This window comes from Battus philenor, unplaced genomic scaffold, assembly GCF_028537555.1.
Source record: "Battus philenor isolate CCGP_79_NKW_IND1 unplaced genomic scaffold, ilBatPhil1.0.hap1 SCAF_28, whole genome shotgun sequence".
Classification (NCBI taxonomy): Eukaryota; Metazoa; Arthropoda; class Insecta; order Lepidoptera; family Papilionidae; genus Battus; species Battus philenor.
In genome coordinates, this window is record NW_027181691.1 from 6,481,236 (window position 1) to 6,504,031 (window position 22,796).

Genomic DNA, 22,796 nt, shown 5'->3' on the forward strand with positions numbered 1-22,796 from the left:
CTTATATATAGTTTTACAAATTAAATTTAATAATTATTAATTAATTAAAGTCTCGAGAAACGAGGCGGTTTTTGGTTAAAAAAAATATTTCCCGAAATAAAATAAATTTTATCAAACTTGATTTATATAACAAAAAATATTTCTTTAAACTGTCTAATAAATAGCAACCGCGTGTAAGACCGTGTTGATATCACTTTCGATTCTGTATTCCGCATGCTATGCATTCGTAATAAAATCATATCCAGATTTCAAATTCAAATGCAAGCAGCAATTATTGTAAAAGCAATCGCCATATTGGAGGTGTTTTATCGCTCGCGCCCACAATCTAACACCCTTTACCACTCGAACTGTCTCTCTCAATACCATAAAGAACCTATCTTCACCAATACATTATCCTTACTTATCTATGACCATAACACGAGAGTCGGGATCTATTTTATTATAAAGTGCATTGTCTGAAGGAGCTCGGTCGACCGCCGAACGTAAATAATTTAACTGTCTTAAAAGATTCAAAAATAGTTTCCTAACGTTGCTCCCCCCTAAATATGTACACCATTTGTCAGGCCATAACTGGATTTAAACGATGCGTTACCGAACCGAACACGCCCTTTGTCTGAACACTAGCCGGCTCTTTCCCTCGCCCAGCTCTTCAAGCGTTGCAATGTATCGTCATCTCTATTGCACGGCGGTTCCTTGACGTGTTCACATCGATTTACTTTTGATAAAAATGTACTATCGTGACAGGTGTTGTAAACGAAAATACACTTTAACTTCAAACAATAACGCTTAAAATAGAACGTACTGCGTGTAATAAACACGGGGAGAGAAGTAGGATTGCACAGAGTAGGACGGAGCAAACGATTCTGTTAAAGTTGGCGGCTTTGAGCTTGTTTTTATGTTCGGAAATCGTATTAAGCTTTTGTCGGAAACTGTTCCACTCAGCGAGCGTAGTGGAGCCGTTTGTGTGGCCGCACTGGCGTTCGGAATTCAAACGGAGGGGGCGCAGCTGATTGGCCCGTGCGCTCATACTGTGTGCTAAGGTGCCACCGCGGCCGGTCGAGCGTGGCACGAAAGCCCTTACGAAAAAGGAACTCGCGTTCGAAAACCGTCTAATTACAAAAGACAGATGATAATTTTAAAAATAAATTGATACAATTTAATCAAGATTAACACATTAACCCCATTACTTTTTTTTTAATAATACTTTATATATTTTTTAACATATTATATGTTATTGTGATTTTTCTAAACGTTTACTTACTATGGTGACAAATAAAAGTGCCAGTGTTTAACGATCGTAAGATAAATTAAAGACTTTAAAATGTCATCTATTCATTCAGACGATGATCAAGAGGAGATTAATGTGGACTCCGACAGCAGGTTATCAGCGCATTGCGACCGAAGTGTGGCTTCTGAAGACCGAGATTCAGAACACAGCTATCACAGATACCACGATTCTCCCAGCGAGCATCTAACGGACACACAGCAGAGAGTAAATCTACCGTTCAGCATATCCAGGCTGCTTGGAAAACAGTTCGAGGATATCGACAAGAGGAGAAATTCCGGGGAGAGTGATGACAGGAGTGATCAGGATACAGAGTCAGAGAGTGCTAAGGATGAGGCAAAGGACAGTTCGGGTCTGCCTTTAAATTTTTCCCACAATCAGGCCCTGTACCCTAGTTCAGGGCTGCTTCTCAGGCCAGGGTTAGGTTTAGGTGGTGGTTATGGGTTTTCTGGTAGCCCTGGGGTTGTTAGGGTTCCAGCGCACAGGGCGTTAGGAGCTCTAGGTGCTTGGGGCGTGGCGTTGGATCCAATGAGACAGGCAGCTGCGGCTGCCTTTGCGCATCAGGTCGTCAAAGACCGACTTAATGGTAAGTACAGTTACCATGTACATATTACACCCCCTTATTTAAGTATGTGCTTATTATTTGTAATTTGATAACAGGTAATAGTATTTTATATTATATATGTTTATATTATATTTCTTTATAATGTTTTATATATATATAATTCTATGATGTTTTATATTATATTTCTTTTTTGGAATACGAAAATAATATCTTCATTATATCACGTTGAAGTTATTATTATAATATATTTGTTATAATACATGATGTGCATATAACATTTTAATAAATTTATTACTTCATGTTCAATTGTTAATTTTAGTCTATATAACATATAACCTATAACTTTTCATATTTAAACATTTATAATATTTATATTAGAAATGTTTATATATTAAAACAAAAGTAAAAATAAAATTTATAATAATAAATAGACACTTAAATACTACATTTTATTTCTGTGTGTCTTTTTTATTTCACTTCATAACTAGCAAGTTATTGTTTAAGATATATGTAGGTTCCTTTCCATTGATAACTATATTTTAAATATAAAGTACAAGATATTATAGATATAATTTTTATTTCGCAAAATGGGCGTGAACAAGAAAAGTCAACTTTTTTATTATAAGTGATTCCTGAAGTTAGTTAATTTTTTTATAATAAGTGAAATCTGTTTACTGCTTGACATTTACAGTTTCACCGGGTTTGAAGTGGGAGCGGTTTAGGCTAAAAACGTTTGGCCTAAGCCTCTTTGTGGCACTTACAAACTGACTATTAATTACACTATTTATTCAAAATTATTAAAATATGTTTTTGTTTGATCCGTATGGAAATCAGTGAGTGAATAATCTTACGCTCCAATCAATTAAAGAGTAGTAGCTCTCACCTATTCAACAGGTCCCGTTATCCTGAACAATCATTATCCATTTAAAGAGTCATTACAGATAAAATACAAAAATTTACATCTGCTTAATGCTGCGCTGCGTATCTTCGAAGTTCCCCTGATAAGCTTGTTCCGATCATATCGATAGTCCGTATCGTACGCACTCATTAAGATTGCATATAAAATCATTTAGATAAGTTCCTAATGGTTAACGTATCTCTTCATCTAAGGATGTTCCAAAATTTCCATTCAAAATGAGCCTTAGATAAAGTTCCACAGTTAACTTACGTCATATTGAACACAATACCGAAAGAATAATTCGTTCAGCGGACATCTTGTGTGAAGTAAAATTACTATGGATATCAAAACGATTTTAAGTAAACCAATTAAAATGTGTTCGTTATTTAATTATTTCTAAATGTAAATTAAATATAGTAACAATAAATAAGCCCGTCTGAGTTTGTTGCGGGCTCCTCTCAGATAAGGGCGCGTTTGGAACCTTCATAGCATTAAGTTGAAGGATGCCTTATCCGAGGGTTCAATGGAATTTCAGTTTCTATCAAATTATGCTCTGCAGACATTTTTATTGAGTCATGCATAAGTGGAATACACTTTTTTTTGAGGCCTCCGCTATTGGGACCCCTATTTTGTTGGGAACAGGGTTTTTAATTTCTTAGCAATTTTTTCACATGATTTTTTTATTTTCGTCTCGGTACACACTTTAAATAATTCTATGTGGCCAATAACATAAATAAATTAATACATAGTATATGTCTCTATCTCTACCTCTCACTTGCGGGCGTCACATGCTTGAGATTTCATTACGGGATCGAATCAGGATTGAGGATCAGTAAACAAAGAAAAGTAACGGTCATTGTTAAGGGAATGGCAGCAATGGGCAGACCACATAGCGGGCAGAAATAATCGCCGCTGAGGCTTTCATATTCTGGAGTGGAGACTACGAAAGAGCAAGCGCAGTGTAAAACATCCACTTACAAAGTTGTCGGAAGTCGCCTGATACAGGCCGTTTCCAAACAGTCTTATTTTTTTTTCTAATAGTGGTATATGTCCAGCTGGGAAATATCTACCGCTGAAATGATGATCACATTACTGATAATTAATTTTCCATGATATTATTTATCTTTTTCCTGTGTAGATAATCTTCTCTCAAAGCTTTATTGTTATTGATTTTCAATTATAGCTCTTGGGCGTTTCAATGAAAGGGTTACATGATAACTGAAACCCAATGTTCATTGTTTTTTTTTTTAATTATGTAATAATGAACGTTGCTTAGAGAGTAAATTAGTGTCCTTTTAATCGAAAATATTATAATATTTATGCTACTGTACGTGGTTAGAAATAAGCTGGTGTTTATACAATGGAAAAGAGACATTATGTTGACTGTATCGTTCCAGAGATGATTTTAGCTTTGATAATGTAGTCAACATTGATGCAAAACTTCTGAGAGGAAGGTTGCAATCCGTAATTAGGTAACGGAATACAATTGTGAATATTATAAAATTGTAGTTTACTACCGGTATATGTACAATAATGCTTTAGGAAATGATTGGAATTTATGATGATGCGATAACATATAGAATTTTAAGTGCTATATGTTATGCATATGATAGTTTTCTCATAATATATTTCTTCAACATTTGTTAACAATGTATATGTTGTAGAAAAAAATATTTTATAACAAAGTGTGCGATTGTCTGAAATATTGGAATGGATCGTGAATGAACAGTCGTCGGTCAACTAAAAATCTTCATCGTCATCATCACTGCAGCTGATGGACTGTTTGGAGGCGGCATGCATCCCACGTCTTCCAAAGACCTTGATAAGGTCCTCTGTCCACCTTGCCGGCCCGTGGTCTTCATTGCAGAACGTCAACGTTTCAGCAGCAATCAGCTAGGCGCGCGATTACGGCAACTTTAGTTCCTCTACGGATCTCCTCATTTCTGATACGATCTCGTAAATAATTTCCGAGCACTTGCCGGTTCCTGTCCTTCATTCCAGAACCTTCAAGCTCCATCACTGCGCGCGACGTGACTAAAACAATTAGTAAGAAATAAAATCAATGATTATAACTCCATACTAAAATATAAATTCCTTTGCAGGTCCCTTTCCGTGTCACCCGCATTGATTAGTCATACAAAGTCATTGATTTTTTTGTTTACTTTTTTGGTCGCTTTTTCATAGTGAGCCGAGATAGGGAACGCCGTGTCCATGGCAATTTGTTGGCGACCCGCCGCCGACGGTCCATCGGGGTCCAAATATTTATTTGTTTCTGACACTACTAAAAAACAAACATTTGTGTCAAGTAGTTGTGAATAGATTTATTTATTACTTAAATCTTTTTATAATCAACTTTAAAATAAAGTTCATTTAATCATTTTAGTATCTTTTGTATATAAATACAGCAATAAAAATCTTCAATTTCAAACCTGTAAAGATTACCAAAATATTATTTACGGAATGCAGAAAAATATTAACAAAATGCTACTATCATAATAGAATATACAAAATGATTGGTTATTTATACAACCTGTATGTCATTTTGTCTATAGGAATGCGGAAGGCCTATAACTTCGGGTAGCACAAATTCTACAATATATAGTAATACTTTTTAACATATAGTAAATTTAACTATTTTCTGTATAGTTTTTCAAACCATTAATTTCTAAATAGGGCGCAGAATATATTATTTGACAGCCAATGACTTATACATTCACCCCTTCAAATCTTTTACATTCATAACCAGTCTATATTTAGCTTTCGTCAAAAGTGTTTCTCGAATTTTGCAAATAAAATTAATAACTTTTTGCAGTAATTAACAATTCATGTATGATGTGCGTATAGTCAGGAGAATATAAATTATGTATAACCTTCTCATCAAATATATCTTAACACTTAAATATTCTTTATGATCTGGTTTTAGCTAGCGAATGTTTTTTTGCACTATCGCGTATTATTTTTTTCGACCACCATGACAGAGGAAGTGCGGACGTCCAACCTATAATTGAGACAATAGGCTGTCCCTTCCGTGCGTCGGAAATACTTTGGAGATGACGAAAATATAACCTTACTCATTTTGGCGCCAATAATTTGACAGTTCTGTTTTTTTTCTCTAATTTATTTATTGACGGCTTCCTTTTTGATGTCCTATGTTATATATGATTTTTATTTTAAAACGCGAAATTTACGCTATAATATTAATTTAATATGTTTATTATAACGTGACTATGATTAATAAATCAGGACGACTACGTGCATTATACCTAAACTATTAAATGTGCATTTAACTTTTACTTTTTAATTTATTCAAAGTAAAAAGATTTAAGACGTTGAAAAGGATTTTATTGGATCAGGGCAATTATATATAATGAAATTATTGCTATTTTTAAATTTCAATCCACGAGGTCATGACGGATGACTTAAAACATTTTGCAAAAAGATATTGAACTACGATGTTATTTTATTCCAATGACAGAGAGATTTCATGAAAGAAACGACATTATTTGTGACAGATGGTCGATATTACTCCATCGGCATTTTTATATTCCGCGGGTTTCAGGAAATATGATGTAAATGGCGTATAACCTAAAGCACATTCGTGGTACCAAAACTCTAGGGCTACCTCAGGAGCCTCGGCGCGGGTTGCTATATATTACTTTACTATCGCATCGGGATACCGATTAAATCACTTGGACGGATGTACTATTGAGGGACCTGACACAAGGGCCCAGGAGAGAGAACCTAGGCCTGGACTACGATTCACAACACCTTAATTATTTCGACTCCAGGGCCCTAGGAGGGCTCAATTTCGACTTGACCAGTTGCTATTGTCTGTCTAACAAAAGTCCGTAAAACTAAATGACATTAGAAATGATAAATAAAAACAAATGCCATGTCTTTGTTTGATTAAAACGAATAAACTATGCGATTTTTTATTCCCGTCGTGCTCTATTAAATTTACATTTTTAATAGAAACAGAAATCAGAATTTTATCGGAAAGCCGTCCCGGTATTCCCTAATCGATAGTTTGATAAGATGCGTAAGATATAAATTTTATTGCCTTCTTTAGTACCAATAAACGGCGTGACACGAATTTTGGAGTTTAGGAATACATTATATAGGTTATCTTAAAATTCTGATGCACCATCGATGATTATTTTAAGATGTACTGATAAATGCAGTAGCTTCTTATCGATTTTTTTTTAATATCGGAATAACTCACAACGTCGAAGGAAAGTCAGTCTCTTATATTAGAATACATATAGAAATTTTATAGAAATTATTTGAGACTATTAAATTATTTATTACATGAGATATTAACAGAATAGAACGCACATATACTATATGTATTTTTTGTCACATATTTATTTAAAGTAAATTAAAAGGAAAAGGAATATTATTCTATAAAAATATTTAAATGGCATAAATCCCTTGCAACAATATCGTTTGGCTATTTAGATTTAGCCTGTGTTTGACAGAAAGTGTATGAGAATAAATCAGTACTGATAAACTTTTTTTAAATAAATGTTTTTATGGAGTTTCTTCCTGCTTCTTCTCCACAGTTATAACACTTTGGAAAGCAGAGCAGAGACAAAAATAAATATAGTTAAAATAGGCTTGACGATGAATGAGAGCCTTGAAAAATACCGATGTAACAGGACACAGACAATGAATAAAACAAAATCAAATAAGTTTTAATTCTAAATATAGGAACAATAAATAAATATAAATTCATCCCTAAATATATACACAGCACGATAGAGAAAATACACAACATTACATTATTTTGTGTATTATACTATTTCCTAAGTAAATAATTAAAATCTACTTAAACAATCGTTTCTTTTTTAATACACAGAAATAGGGATTAAAAATATCGATTCAAATGTTATTGTCTGTACTAAAGTCATTATAAAGCTTATTCATTAGTGTAACAGTATAGAAAAAAGTGTTTTATTTACACAAACATCTAACAAAAAGATTTTTGGTTGGCGTACAACGTATGGGTATTGATTTTAAATTTAAACAAATCTAAGGCAGAGAGATTATAAATATAAAAGTAAATAATAATAATAAATATAAAAGATACAATAGTACCAAAATATATAAAATAGTTATATGCGTGAAGTGTATGTACACGGTAAAATAGGATGTAGAAAACAACATAGTATTAAATATGCAATTTATATGTACAATACCATAGTATAAGGTTTATTACAATAATTTCTTTCTTCTTGTTATTTTTTTTTATAAAATTAACCATATGTATTAATTATAATTAACAAAGAGATTGTATCATTCGCGTTGTATTTTGCCTTTTATGGAGACATAAGCAATTGTGTTAAATTGAAAACAATTAATTTAAGAAAAATATTATTTATGTAATAAAATATTTGGAACCTTTATCAGTGCAGGTTTTAGTGAAACTATTTAAATTTTGTAGTAATCAATGATGAAGATATTTATTTTATTTTTGTAAAACACGCTTCATGGAGCGTGTTACCACTGTGAGCCGATTTCTGCTTATTTGCGGTTGTCGCGCTTTGACGAAGCTATCTAATTGTCCAGTCAGTTTCGAACTGGAAAACATTCTTACTATCTTTAGCAGCATCATGCACAGATAATAAAATTTAGGGTTTGTTGAATAATACAAAAAATCTCTTGAATGAAATTGTATTACGAATCATGGTCGACGTAGCCTCATTAAGAACTTCATTAGATTCGTCGCTTTATTTCGGTAAACTACAAAACATTTTGTCCTCTAATACGTCACAGTATCTTACGACAAAGGTCTACATTAAATGTTTTCTATTAGTGATGATTTACGGCATTGAATTGTGGACTCTTACTTTGGTTTACTGTCACTCCGACATATATATAGATACATAGACGAATATAAATAACCGATAAAACCCAGCTGCTTGGGATGTAAAAATGGTAACACAGGACTCATAGCGCTCGTAATATATGGCCGCTTGGACTTTAAGGTTCTGGATTGGAGACTACAGACTGGCCAGAGCACCATCGACCCGCAAGATGAATAGATGGCTTTGTTAAAGTCATAGAGAGACGAATGCTGACCGCATGAATCTTTCCTGACTCGTTGCGAAATCATAAGTAAAAATAGATGCAACGAAATCATTGAATCGTTATGAAATCAATAGAAAGAGTAATTGGTCCGTCGGTGATCTCGTTCAACCGACGATAATGGCTGCAGCGTTTCCGTTTTCAAGCGATTACCGCCACCGCAAACACTTTACCTAACAACCAATTTGCTTTACTTAGCGACGTAGCGATAGTTCTGTGACCGCTGCCATCCGTTAAAGATTTCTAGTCTATTATTTTGAGGTTTTTTTTTGGCAAAAAACCCGAGTGCGTTTCTTTTTCCGATCAGCCACTCTAAATCGATTTATCTATGGTTAATTATTTTCAAACCATGAATATTTGTTGAAATGTATTATGTTGTTATTAAATATTAAGTTGTACACAAGTCTCACAAATGACTCTATAATCAAGGTCGCAGGAAATCATTGAGTGCTGGCAGCGCTTAATCAGATATGGCAGCGATCTTTGAAGTCGACCTTTACCTTGCAGTGGGCGTGATGATGTTTATGAACAATAGATATAAACGAACAGCCTGCAGACAGAAATATCATCAGAAAAAATAGAGATTCTGTTCAAAAACAGAATCATTGTTGTAATATTTTTGCCATTCAATAGTATGATCCAAACATTTAAGATTGAAAGAAAAAATCATAGTGTTTAGTTATACTTATATACTGGTTAAATACATCAATACTAGATGATCGCATTGTGACTTAATAAGGCTTACAAGAACGAAGTTATATATAACGAATTAAAATTATGGATTGTGTTAGCAGGATAGCTAAATATATAACTTTAAACGAAAAATGATGAATGATAATGTTTACAAATTTGTTTATATTAGTAAACATCATCGATAAGGTGTCAGAACACCGGCACTTATGTTGTGATGTATATAAAAAAGTGTGTAATGTTTTAAAAGATTTATGAACATGTCTGTACCTTTCATCGTTCTGCCCGGCCGTTTGAAGTCCACCGGCCGATCACTTGATTGTATAATTAATAGCTCGACGTAATTGCTGTTTTACAATAGTTTGTTTATTTTATTAGTGCGGACGACCGCCATTTGCGTCAATAAAATAATGAATGGCGGGCTTTAACTGCTTTTAAATATGGAATTCAGTTGTAAAACGAAAGAGTAGTTTGCGTATCTCAGAGGTGTCCGAACGAATTATTTTATTTTTGAAGTATAATAAATGAAACGCATCACTTTTTCAAGTCTTCGACGGTTTTTTAATTATTTATTGTATCCAAGCATAATTTAAAAGAAATTTGTATGAATGACAATAATAAATAATCCGTAATATTGGCATTGTTCGTCATATCAATTTCTGTAATAATTTATTTTACTTATCGTTTTTTGTCTGTAATTTAGCTGGCAAAGACATATTAACAATTTAAAAACTGAAGATACCGATGTTATATTTATCTTACAGTTATAGACATTCTGCATTAAAATTCATTAAAAAATTACAGATTAATAAAATTATTTGTTGAATATCATTTGGTAGCCTATACTTATTTAACTAAGAAAATTAAAATTAAACCGATTAAATTATTATTTCGCTTCATAATTATATGACGAACACAGATAATTAGTTCAAGAAAAGAAAAACGAAGCAGATGGTTTCTTCCAAGGATGTAAGGTTTCTGCTCCTGTCTTTTACTCCCAAATTAAGGTTTCATTATAGTCATTCCATTACGACAGCATACTATCGAGAAGAACTACACAAACAATAGTCAAGTCGCGTCAAGAATTTATTGAGTCATTCTAACACCTAGTTGACCAATTATATTATATTAAATTAAAAAAGGTTTTTCTTCAATTTAATATTGTGCTAGTTGTTTTCTAACATGGAGAGACTGGCAGACAAGCACTGTACAAAGGAAAAGACTATTTGTTGGACACTATTCCATAATTATTTCTGTCGCCGAAGGTTAAATTGTCAGTCTATAAGACTATGCTATTTCTCCCTCTTCCTACATGTATTTCCCTTGATCTTTATTCTTTTACCATATGATCCTCCACTTAGAATAATTTATGTGATGTGATTTCTTATGTACGTCACGAGTAGAATTCTAGAAAAATCCAACTGGTAAAAACTGGAATAAAATTCAGCACGCCTATAATATCACCTTATTCTAATTAGAACACAAAATACAACTTATAAATATAAAATTTGAACTCAAATAGAATTGAAAGATGTCATTAAACAGGTTAATGGCATCGTTCAACTTAAAGCTACGAAGGTTCAAAATGCAACTGAGAAGAGATATTACATTTTTATTTTCTAATAGAAACACTCAATGTCGGGTGAACGCCATGCTCTTCTTGTCACCCGTTTTATTCCCCATTCAGAATTTTCTATAAAAATAGTACATAATTTCTTTAACAAAACAATTATGACAATATTCCGGTATATGTGTTCACGCACCTGATTTATGATCTGGTGTACTTAGAAAGTATTCTAAATAACAAATCATTCAACTTTATTAACAACAAATTTAAATCGTATAACTTCTTCGCAACCATATCTTAAAATATTCCCAATTTATGTCTTCATTTTGGTTAGTATATGGTTGTTCACAGACAACATAAATGTTTTATAGATACATAATTTACTTCGAGTTCAGAGAGTAGCATCTGCACACCGTATCAGTTTATCGTATGTCTTTGATGACCTTTTAAAATTTACTTATATAAAAGGAAGTCATGAAATAAGGATTTAAATTACTATTTCAATATGTTTGTACATTTCAGCAGTTGATTATAAGAAATATTCCACTCAATTTATTATAATAAAACACGTAACAGTCTTGTAATATTTATATGCCAATGACGCCGTCTTAAAGAATATTTAACACGAATAACACACACACACGCAGGAATAACAACTTACCACATTATACTTATGCAGTAAAATTATACGATATCAGCAAAACATGCTAATGAAATGAAAATCTTATGTTATACGCATACGATGTATATTACAATGACAATGCAATTTTAATTCAAGGAAGTAAGGATATTACTAAGCTCAATAAACAAATTGCCAACAGATGGCGTCTTTACGCTTCTAAATTATACAGCCCTGGCATCCTTTTATCTTCATTCGCGAAATAAAACTCGCTCTGTGGAAAAAAGAAGAATATTTATCAGGATAGCTCGAGTATTTTATTTTAATCAATAAATATGCATTAATATATTATTATATATTAAATAAGAAAATTATTTTCTTTTCTAGAATTATTTTGCTCTTATAGAATCTGTATAATATAGATAATATAATAAAATTATTTTGTCAAAAAAATACTTTTAGCTTATTAAAAATTATGCGTTTTGGTCATCATCATTGTTACAGTCATAGGACGTTCAAATTAAACCTATTGGAAGCGATCTACATCAAGCATTTTCCTATAACTTCAACAAGATATCTGCCAACCTTGTTGGTGAACGTCCTATATTGCGCTGACGATAGAGATTCAAAAACACTTTAAAAATAATTGATGTACCATAAAACACATTTCAACACATTGTCCAAAGTCGTACATAAAGTGCTACGCTAAAAGATACCCTTTCCGAGATGTGCCCATGAAATTCGTCGATATAGTAAAACATCGGGATAATGCCGCCCTTCTCGCTTCCCTGTAGCCGCATTCCCGCGGGGAGGCCACGGAGGCTGTTATGAAAATTTGACGCGAACCAATACGCGATGATATGCTCTGGGGTTACGTTGGCAGTGTTTACTGCTTAGGGTTGCTATAAAATTATTTTTATTTTATATCATAAAGTGACGAAGCGACTGAATATTCTGATAACAAATGCAGCTAAACTCCGCCTGTTGTCAATACTACACCAACACTATCACATACCACCATTGTTTCAACGTTGACATCTTCTTCCTCCAGGGCTTAAGATAGCGCTGGAGCAGCCCCTCTACCCCTGTGCCGTATATCTTCGTTGTGGGGGGTTTAGTAGCCGTTAACTGGACACATCTATCTCTGCTTCCGAAACGAAGGCAGAGTCGCGGAAGGAAGCTTTCCCTACTCTCCACGGCTGGTTAGTCATTCTCCACTACCGAATTACGGTTAACGGCCGTGTCAAAAACTATGTCCGCCACAAAGAGTTAAGAAGTGCCAATACTTGTAAGTTCCCGTGCTACAATTTTAGTCCATTTGACTTTTGGATGACGGTTTTATTATTGGACCGTATTTATATGGGTGGAGAAAGGGAGATTTTTTCTCCCCTGAACGTGACTTCATGGGTGGCCGTTGCTAGCTAAAACATTTTAGGGCACCGCCACACAGCAATGATGGAGGAACAACTTGAGGGTTTTAGTCAGTGCAAGTCCGACAAAACTTTTATTATTTATTCAGTTATCACGGGGTTATTACATCCGTGCGATAGATCAGCATGCTCTGCCCCATGTAACGCTAAGGTCCTGTTAGGTATTAAAAGAGGGTATGTTGGATAGAAGATACATGGCTTTATTAATGTCGGAAGACGATGTATGAAGGAAACTCTTAAAGAGGTTCTATTGGAAATGTATTGGAAAAACCTATGTTCAACAGTAGGCATCTTTCGGCTGAAATAATTATGACGATGATAACATTATAAAATTTACAATCGGTGTCGTCATATATATCGACAACTACGCAAGAGAGATATTAATAGCAACAGAAAAGATTATAATAGAAACATATCTCCGTCTTTAAATTAATTAGACATCAGAGATTATTCTTTAAAATTTAAAATGTAAATTTCTCTCGCACTAACAAATACCTGTCTCTATAAATCCTATAATTAATATCATCATTTGCCATAGAAATTTATTAAAGTCGTTTACTCTGATTTGCTATAACATACGTATATATTATAATAAAAAAATCATTTTATAAATTCAAATTACAAAAAAATCGAATTTTACTTGGTCGTTAAACTTTATAGATCAACCTAGTATTTCCATTTGTGATATAGAGACATCGTTTCGTACGAGTAAATTTATGAAGTTGCAAATAACTTGTTGCTTTTAAAAGACTGGTTTTGATAGTATCAAGAATTATATGGGTTTTTTAATGCCAAGTGGAATTCTTTCCCATGTCATCTATCCTAGCCATCTCAAGTTTACTGTTTCTTTCCGTTCTGTGAAAAATTGTGATCATAAAGCATTTTATACAAAACTGGATGAATATATACAAAGTTATTGGTGGTAGATGTAAAAGTTTCAAGTGATGAATTTATAGCTCATTTGGTTTTAGTTATGTATAGTATACTCAATCCAAAATTCAATGGCTTCAGAAATAATAAATAACATAATGGTAATATAGCAGGGAAAAAGATTTAAAAAATTTGGATTACTATATATTAAAATTATTTATTGTTCTGTTTACTTAGATTTTTTACTGCCATAAGTATTGGATTGTCGCTTTCCAATAGAATTTCACAGTGATAATTTTACACAGGGTGATTAGAAATATATTATAAAGCTTTTAACTAAGCCTCTCACAATCTGCAGAAAAGCATTATTTTCTGCAGAATGTGTTAGATGCCGGCGCTGTTAGCCTTGTGGGGCTGTCATAGCTTCGTCAGTCGGACGGGTAATAAAGTAATATGTTATGTAGTGCTCGAGCCCTGGCTCTTGAAGAAGCCCTCAGGCTTCGCTACCTATAAAAGAGGTTTAGGCTAGACTCCTCTGCCGTCTCCTTACTATCAGACTCTGGAAATGCCAAGTAGTTAACAGCATAGTCTAAATAATTAAAAAAAAGCACTGACGTAAAATCACCTTATGGCCAGTGATATAATCAATCTATAACAGTATTGTACTACATCGGTTCTCTCGCAAGGAACCTATTACTCGTTCATACGTTTCACTCCAACGACTAAATTAGTTACAACGCTCTTTAAATCTAAACACAAGTATTGTTATTTACTTTTTAGTGATAGGTTTTGATAACCAATGAGTGACATATTACTTTCTCTAAACAGCGGAACAAATATTAATTCTTTCGAATAGGTTTTACTAAGAATCTTCTAAACGTAAAAACATTGATGGTATATATTTTATATACATATACATGCTGGTTCCAGCAGATGCCAGGTACGGAATATTAATTTAATCTAGAAGAATCGGTCCAAAAACTCGATAGCTTTTTTAACGCAATTTTTTTTAAAAAAAATCAACGAATAACAGGCGTATTTGGAATTTTTATTAGTTCGATCTGTTGAAGTTTATAGCTTTATCGGATTGTGGCTGAATGCTAAACGGAAAGAGCCTAGAGCTCTTTCGGTCTTATATTTGTGGTCTCCCTCGGAAGCTTCGGTTCGGACTGTTATAATATTTATTCTGCTGAATCTTGCATCTTCCATGAAGAGTTTCGCGAATGGCCAAATCTTGGTGTGTTCGGTTGTTATTATAGCAATGAGATTTTTTTTACAAATCCTATAACAAAAAAATATACGAATAATTTATATACAAAATAACTGTGAAAAAGTAAAATTTTAAACACACTATGTTATTGTATTACTTTGAATGATGCACATCCAACGGGCCAAAAGCCGATACATTTTATCGCCAATCCATAACTTGGGAGGTTATAAAAACCGCCATATTTCAAATGTGTAAATATACGGGGAAGCTTTTCCCGCCGGGAGACACGGACCGGCGTACATAAAATATTATATTGCTATTTATATTTTTCGCTTTAGTGATTAGAAGATTGAGCGCATGTTAAGTGGTATTGCATGTAAAAGGTCGTAAACATTTAAAAAGTGTCCTTGTTTTATCAACCACGCCTTTAATTGTATTGTATTCGCATCTTTAAATCGGTAACAATTATTGTAACCTTTAAACTATTTTAATGATGTGCGATATTAAATTGACGATTTTTGAAAAACCTTTATAAAATTGATGACAAGTACACTATTGTAAAATACGAAATTATCAAGAAAAAATAAAGATTCAAAAGTATTATGCTTGAATAATTTGATAAAATGCACCAAGTACCATTTATTTATTAAATATATAGCATTATTTAAACAAATCTAACTTTAAGGAAATAGAACAAGTTAACTGAAAACTTTTGTTAAATTATATTATTGTAATTATGCTTATAGGATGTAATTAATTATACAAATCAAGTTCTTGATGATTTTTAACGGTTGTTCCGATTTCTTTTAAGGAATTTAAACAATCTTGCGTTGTATAACTATAATATTAAATCATTTTTATAATTTATCTATTATCGTACTAAACAGATGAAAATCATATTCACTTTAGTCCAGAAACTGCATTACATTTCGTTATAAAATTTCAGTGAAATTCTTTTTAACAAAAAGTTTTAGTAAAAGATAAGAATAGAATTTTATAAAAAAAACATGGCGGCGCGGTGTGTTTGAAGCTGCACATACAGCCATAAAATAATTAAAAACAAAACAACAAACATGGCGGACGACTCTCATTAGACAATCTAAAATTGCGTTCAAGCGTATTTAAATCCAATTTCGAAAATAACAGGGTCGAGCCGAGGATCGTTTCAAAATTATTCACAATTAGTGCGTTTCACGTAACTCGGTAGTCCGACGACATCGGGAGGGCAATGTTTAATGAGGACTGCGAGAGGGGATATTCGTGTCATGTGAACATCTCACGGCTGTGATTAACCGCTTACATCTCGTATCTTTGCGTAAGTCTTGCCTTTTAAGTGTTTTTTAATTTAGTTATAAACGGTTTTTTTATTATTATTTACTTCTTTTATATAATCTTCTTTTATTTAATAATCTTTAAAGGGCAATCCGCCGTTTAAATATTGTTGCCAATTAATAGCGTAGCTACTTCAGTTGTTAATTAAAGCTAATAAAAAATAACAAAATATTTAATGTCAGTGATATTAATAAAAAAAATATATTAAATATTTGATTGAAAGAACATTATTTATTAATCTCGAAAGGTGTACAAATTTAAAAATTGCAAATAAGAGTTATGTTCATTCTTTTGAATCTCGAATTATCAATGTTTTAGTTTTGAATAATTAATTAAAGTCTATAATTTTATGCGTCTATTCCTTAATATTTTAGTCCAATTGCTCGAACGACAAAAATAAATTTTAAACACTATTTATGGTTACGCTCAGCTGAATATAAGGTACAATTTTAAAGAGTATCGTATTTTTATAGATAACGGAAATCTTTTTGATAAAAAATAGGTATCAACAGTTACAATAAAAAAACATCTCCACTAAAACTTGCCTTTTCATCATAGCTTTTATTATAACATAGGCAGTACTTAACGTAACTTACTCAAAGTTTAAATTAGGGTTATACACTTTCAGCACCATTTGGCTGAAAGAAATCGTTTGAAAATCTATTGCATATAAAATTATTAGAATAATACTATCTTATCCTAACACAGTACAGTAGAAACAATGTATAGCGCCGCATATACTAGCAGTATTGCAAAAAAGTGATAAAAATGTGATATTGAATATAAAAGTTAAGTTTGGGTAAGGAAGTCGAAGTTTTAAAAAAAGTAAATATAAATTTCAACACATAAATGTATAGTAATACAGTGAGAAATGTGGCGATGCGAGAATAGTATGTAAATGAAGGTCTAGAAGTAAGAGATGATGTGAAAAATGAAATACGAAGAAAGGCAGAAAATTAAGACGACGAATGACAAATAAAAAAAAAACGATTTCTGCCTGCCTCAAAGACATAGAAGGAAAAATAATGGAAGAGTAGTAAGCTCTACGTTGTTATGAAAAGAGTTACTGAGAAGCATGGTTCAATAGATCATCATCATGACGTCGGACGTCAACTGCAAGGCCTATGCCTCCACCACAAGGACCGATCTTGCACTGCCCGTATTCAGCGACTGAAATAGTGCAACACATAAGCGAGATAACGCCATAACAAAGGCTAACAAACACACTGGATCATGATCTTATAGAATAGATCTTTCTCGAAAATTTCTTTACCCAGTTTAAAATATTGTAACAGTCTGTTCTTATCGATAAATATAGGCTTAAGAATTATAAGGCGTACTATTTCATAGCTTATCTAGTTGGTGTGAGTAATTTTTTTTTTCATTTAAATTTTTCATAATCACGTAGCATGTAGAGCGAATATTAAAATGATAAAACATCAATCTCTAATCATTTTTATTACCATTCGATTGTAAAATATTGAGGACAGTAGCTTATACATAAATTACCATTAAGTCGACACATTTTTTCCAATATATAATACAGCGAAAAAAAATTAAGAGTAATAAAATTGAATGACATTTTTATCTACTCCGACAGGTTTTGAAATCGATAATCTGTGAAGTACACACGTAATAAAAATGATGTAACGGATTTAAATGCTTTAGATATTCATAAACGATTTGTGATTTGTGTTTTTTCATTGGTCTATGTTCTACAAAAAGTAATGTTTCAGCAAATTAAATCGCTCAGTTTTTTTAAACGCATATTTAGTAAATATTTTTCTGAATATAATATCCGTGCCTATGTATCAGCCACAAACAATAAAATGAGAGTTAACAGAATAAATGATACGACGATGTTAAACTGAAAATACACGGTTCGGTCAGTTTTTAATACGCATTACATATTTATTACAAGAAACTAAAACATTAAGATATTAATGATATATCCTACTGCAGCGAGTGCAAACGTAATATTAGTGGTCTGTTTTTTTAACTTAGTTGACAGTAGTTATAACCTATATTTAATTAACTACTTCTTTATGACTATAAATAAAATTAAAAACTTTATATTAAAATAAAAAAATTAAAACGGCAGGCCATAAAGAGCGGAACAAAAATGGCCGTTGTGGCTTTAAGGTCCTGAAGTGGAAATCACGAATCAGCGAGCACAGGGCAGGACCTCCACACACTAGATAATTACTTTGATAAAGTCTTCGTATGAAGTTCGATTCAGGCCGCTTTTAACCGGTTCTATTGAAATTCTATAGGGGGACCCTAGATGAGATGTCCAGCTGTGAACGACTTACGAGTGAAATGATGAAGATGAAATGTGAATTGCTAGGATGAGACTAGTGTTGACGTAGACAACTCTTCCTGCGGAACTACTGTTTATTTAAAAATATATAATACTCATTTGCGCTTTTTTTTTCAAAAACACTTTAACCTTAACATAGGTATTTCATATCTTACAATTCAAGTCACACTTGGAAAACTAGTATTTTGTAATAGGTATAGACATCACGATGCTACCCTTGTCTAAAGGAAACCTACCCTGGTGTAAGTATTATAAATGATGAACATGTTTATGAATATTGTAAAAGTTCTGTAATATATTATAAACGGAATATAATATTTTAATTATGTTGTAATTAAATTAATATGTATTAATTTATTCAAATGTACCATTATAATATTTGAATAAATAAACTTTGTCTCAGTAGCGGTTGAATGAAATGAGAATTATAATTAAGTTTTTGATCTGGTAACATCATTTTGTCAGTCCATCTTAATATTTCAACATTCTCCTGTCTATCATAAAAAACTTACATATTCGTTTTTTTTATTCTCGTTTTTATAGTCGACCGATATCCGTTGTAGTCCTTGTATTAATTTTGTCGTTTTTAAATATTCCGATTATATTATTTACAACTTTATTATACTCCAAAATTAACAGAACAAGAAGTAATAAATTCCTTTCGAAATTTAATCGTGTTGAGTTTGACAAATAGAGTTTTTTTTTTGCCCCCGTTATTAGAGACCTATGCTTCAACCCCTATCTAGTTTGGGACAGGGTTGTTAGACAACTATGTTTAGTATCTGTTATTTTGTGTGATATATTAGTCGTTTCCTTAGCAAGCACTCAGTTGCTCAAGGAGTCATTGTGCGGAATTTCTCTGTTATCGAAACAGGAATGTCGAGATCCGTTTTCGAACCAAAGTAACCGACAAAGCACAGTGAGTAGGTAACTAAACACGACAGTGAACAGGTCACGTAGCGCGCAGAACAAATAGTCGCTGGGGTCTTAAGATTCTGAAGCGGAGACAACAGACCAATAAGCGCAGTGTAGAGCGTCCATCCACAGCGGGACGGCATTGGGGAAATCGTTGCAAGGCGCTTGGTGCAGGCCAAGTTCAACAGATTCTATTATAAATCTATAAAGGAACCCAATATCCAACAGTATCCATTTTACGTCTGATATATTGATAATATTGGGAGAAAAGCCCTAACACATTTTGAGAAAATAGTGTAACAAAATTAAAAAAATATATATTGGTAGTTAATTTTCTCTTAAAAGACTTTCCAATAAAAAGGTGTTTAAGCTGTGTATTTGATTGACCAGTAAGAGGTAAAAACTTGATAAACAACACAAGTATTAACCGCAAGTACTTGGTAAACAAGATTTAAGGGACAAGACGAACGTAGAACACGTGAGTTTGTCTTAAGTTTAAGTTCAGATATTTTTAGTTTCCATTAAGTGATCAATTTCTAATATATAAGTAATGCTTGTATCTGATATGAATACAGAGTGCAGATTGGAACAAATGCCGTTAATCGTTAAAAGCGTCTCACCACATTCAGCACAGAGTGTGACCAGGTCCGCCTTTTTAAATAAAATATTCATTTATAATATAATTATTTATGACTTGGGGTAATAAAACTTCATTTTCAAAAACAAGTTAATAATCATATCTTGAATTCAAATCAGTCTTTATTACAGATTAATTAAATATAATTAACATTTTTACAGTCTATAAATTTAAAATTCCAAAAACTGGTCAAATAAAACTTATAACAAGATCTCGAAAATGAAATAACAAATTTAATCACATTATGAAGATATATTAGAAAATCTTTTGCCAATAAACACGGATTGCTAGCAATCGGCCGTAAATAACAATCTAGAGGTTGTGCGCGCAAACATAGGAGGGCGGCCATTTTCCAATTACACCGTACAATGGACGAAAAAAAAATGAACTGGCACGAATCGCATGCATTTTGCACACTACCAACATACAAAACCCCAACAGTACAAAACGGGGTTACATGCTCATGGAAAATTCAGCCAAAAGCGGAATGCAATCAGGCCACCGCTGCCAACATTGCAACAACAAAAGCTCTTGCAAATAGCCGCCCTTATGATGTTTCGGTTTTGGCGCGCTCCCTTTGTCGTTATCCATGTAGGACACGAGGTCGTACATTTCCAAGCTCACCCTCTCTTTTGCTTTGTTTTCCACATACTATCGCTGTTGTATTTTACGCTCGATAAAGCTCAGCGTGTGTAACCTAGATGCTAGCTTTTTTTTTAAAGACATTGCCGTGTTCATTGGTTACGCTTCGTTGAATATATTAAAATAACGACACAGAATTTTATTGCTTTTGTGTTCTTTTGTATTAATGAAGATTTATGAAAGATGTTATTTAAAGTTTGCAAAAAAAAACAATAAAAAATCGTCAGTTTATGACATTACGTGTACATAAACCGGATTACATAAACGTTAAGACGTTTAATTTTAACATTTTTGTTTTGAATGACGTATTCGATTATATTTATATTATCTTAATGTAAAACGTTTGTTGTAATTTTTTTATATTCTTAAAAAGGATAACTATTAAACTCCACTTTTTTACCATTTAAGAATGTATGTTAGAGTTTTTGAATTATAAAAAAAAACATGGAAAAATTAGTGCTAAATTACTTAGCTTTTATCAATTACACTAATGTAATTTTTTCTTTGATGAATTAATGAAATGAAACTACTTATAAAATTAGTAAAAACAGAAATCGAATAGAAAGTAGACAATGCCGTCGGTTAATATATTATAACGAGTAATTCCTATCCGTAAACACATTGCGACGGGTTTCGTTAAATCATAGAGCGTACAGCCGAAATTCAGGGGTGCGGACAAATGCGACTATCCGAATGATGGAGGATCTGCCTCTAATCCCAGGTGACGTCTGAGCCCAATTAGACGTCAGGCATTCGTCTTCCTGCTCTGACTTTTTCGCCTCCCGAGTTACGGGGAAAAATATTGGCGGGAATTTTTCGTGTTTCGTTGAACGTATAATGTAAATTATAACATAAACACAAAACATATTTTATGTCATGAAATATGTTTTTTTAAATCATCCATATGATTTTTAATATAGGTTCGTTTTCATATAAGGTAGAGATTTAACATGCACAGGCGGATATTATTAGTAACAGGTGTAAAAACTTTAAAGCAGTGAATCTTTAGCTTAATTACTGTCAATTAATCTGTGGTTTCAGAAATAATAAATAACAACAAAAAAGCATTTTCGAAATTTGCAGTATACATATTAAAATTATTTAATATTACTATCTGTCCCTACAGATTTTGTAATGCTAAAAGTATGATTTAACATATCTAAAAGTGATCATCTTATTCGGGTTGCTTGTAAATAGGTGATTTAAGCTTTTCTCATTAATGACCAATCACTCCGTATAATATTATTTTTTATATCTAATGTAAGTATATAAAGATGCAAAAATAAGAATAAGTCGTTTCAATAAAAATTTTGTTAATAATTTTTATTTTCTAAAATCCTATTTAACTAATGATAGATTATTTAGTTTCTGTAATTTTCGGAATTTTAGTTCTGTTTAAAAATACAATAAACAGGAATGGCATATTAAACAGATTCTTCAAAGTCCACTAACCCTTTTTGAGGGCGGCAAGGGTTCCGCCCAAAGGGATAATATCATAAAAGCATTACCCTCCGAGAGTCTTAAACCTTTCACTGTTAATCAACGAGTTAATTTTTCCAACTTGACTTCTTAACATTATCACTTTAATTTGATATTCAATTATTTCTTTTTAACGTTTTATTGCGTCGGAAATGGTAAAAGATAATAAAAAAGTCGTAAAACACTTATAGGATTCGCAAAAGAATATTCGTTTGAATGCCAAACAAATATTCTTTTTTAGAGAAGAGAT

The 22,796-nt window shown here is 32.5% G+C and overlaps 1 protein-coding gene across 1 annotated transcript in view; it reads left to right on the top strand.

The window, feature by feature from the left end:
• Positions 1 to 1,321: 1,321 nt before the first annotated feature.
• Positions 1,322 to 22,796, top strand: part of C15 (homeobox protein C15) — a 55,380-nt gene continuing 33,905 nt past the window's right edge. Inside the window, exon 1 of the mRNA XM_068769259.1 lies at positions 1,322 to 1,871. Coding sequence (XP_068625360.1) covers positions 1,322 to 1,871 — 550 coding nt within the window. The remainder of the gene's footprint in view (positions 1,872 to 22,796) is intronic.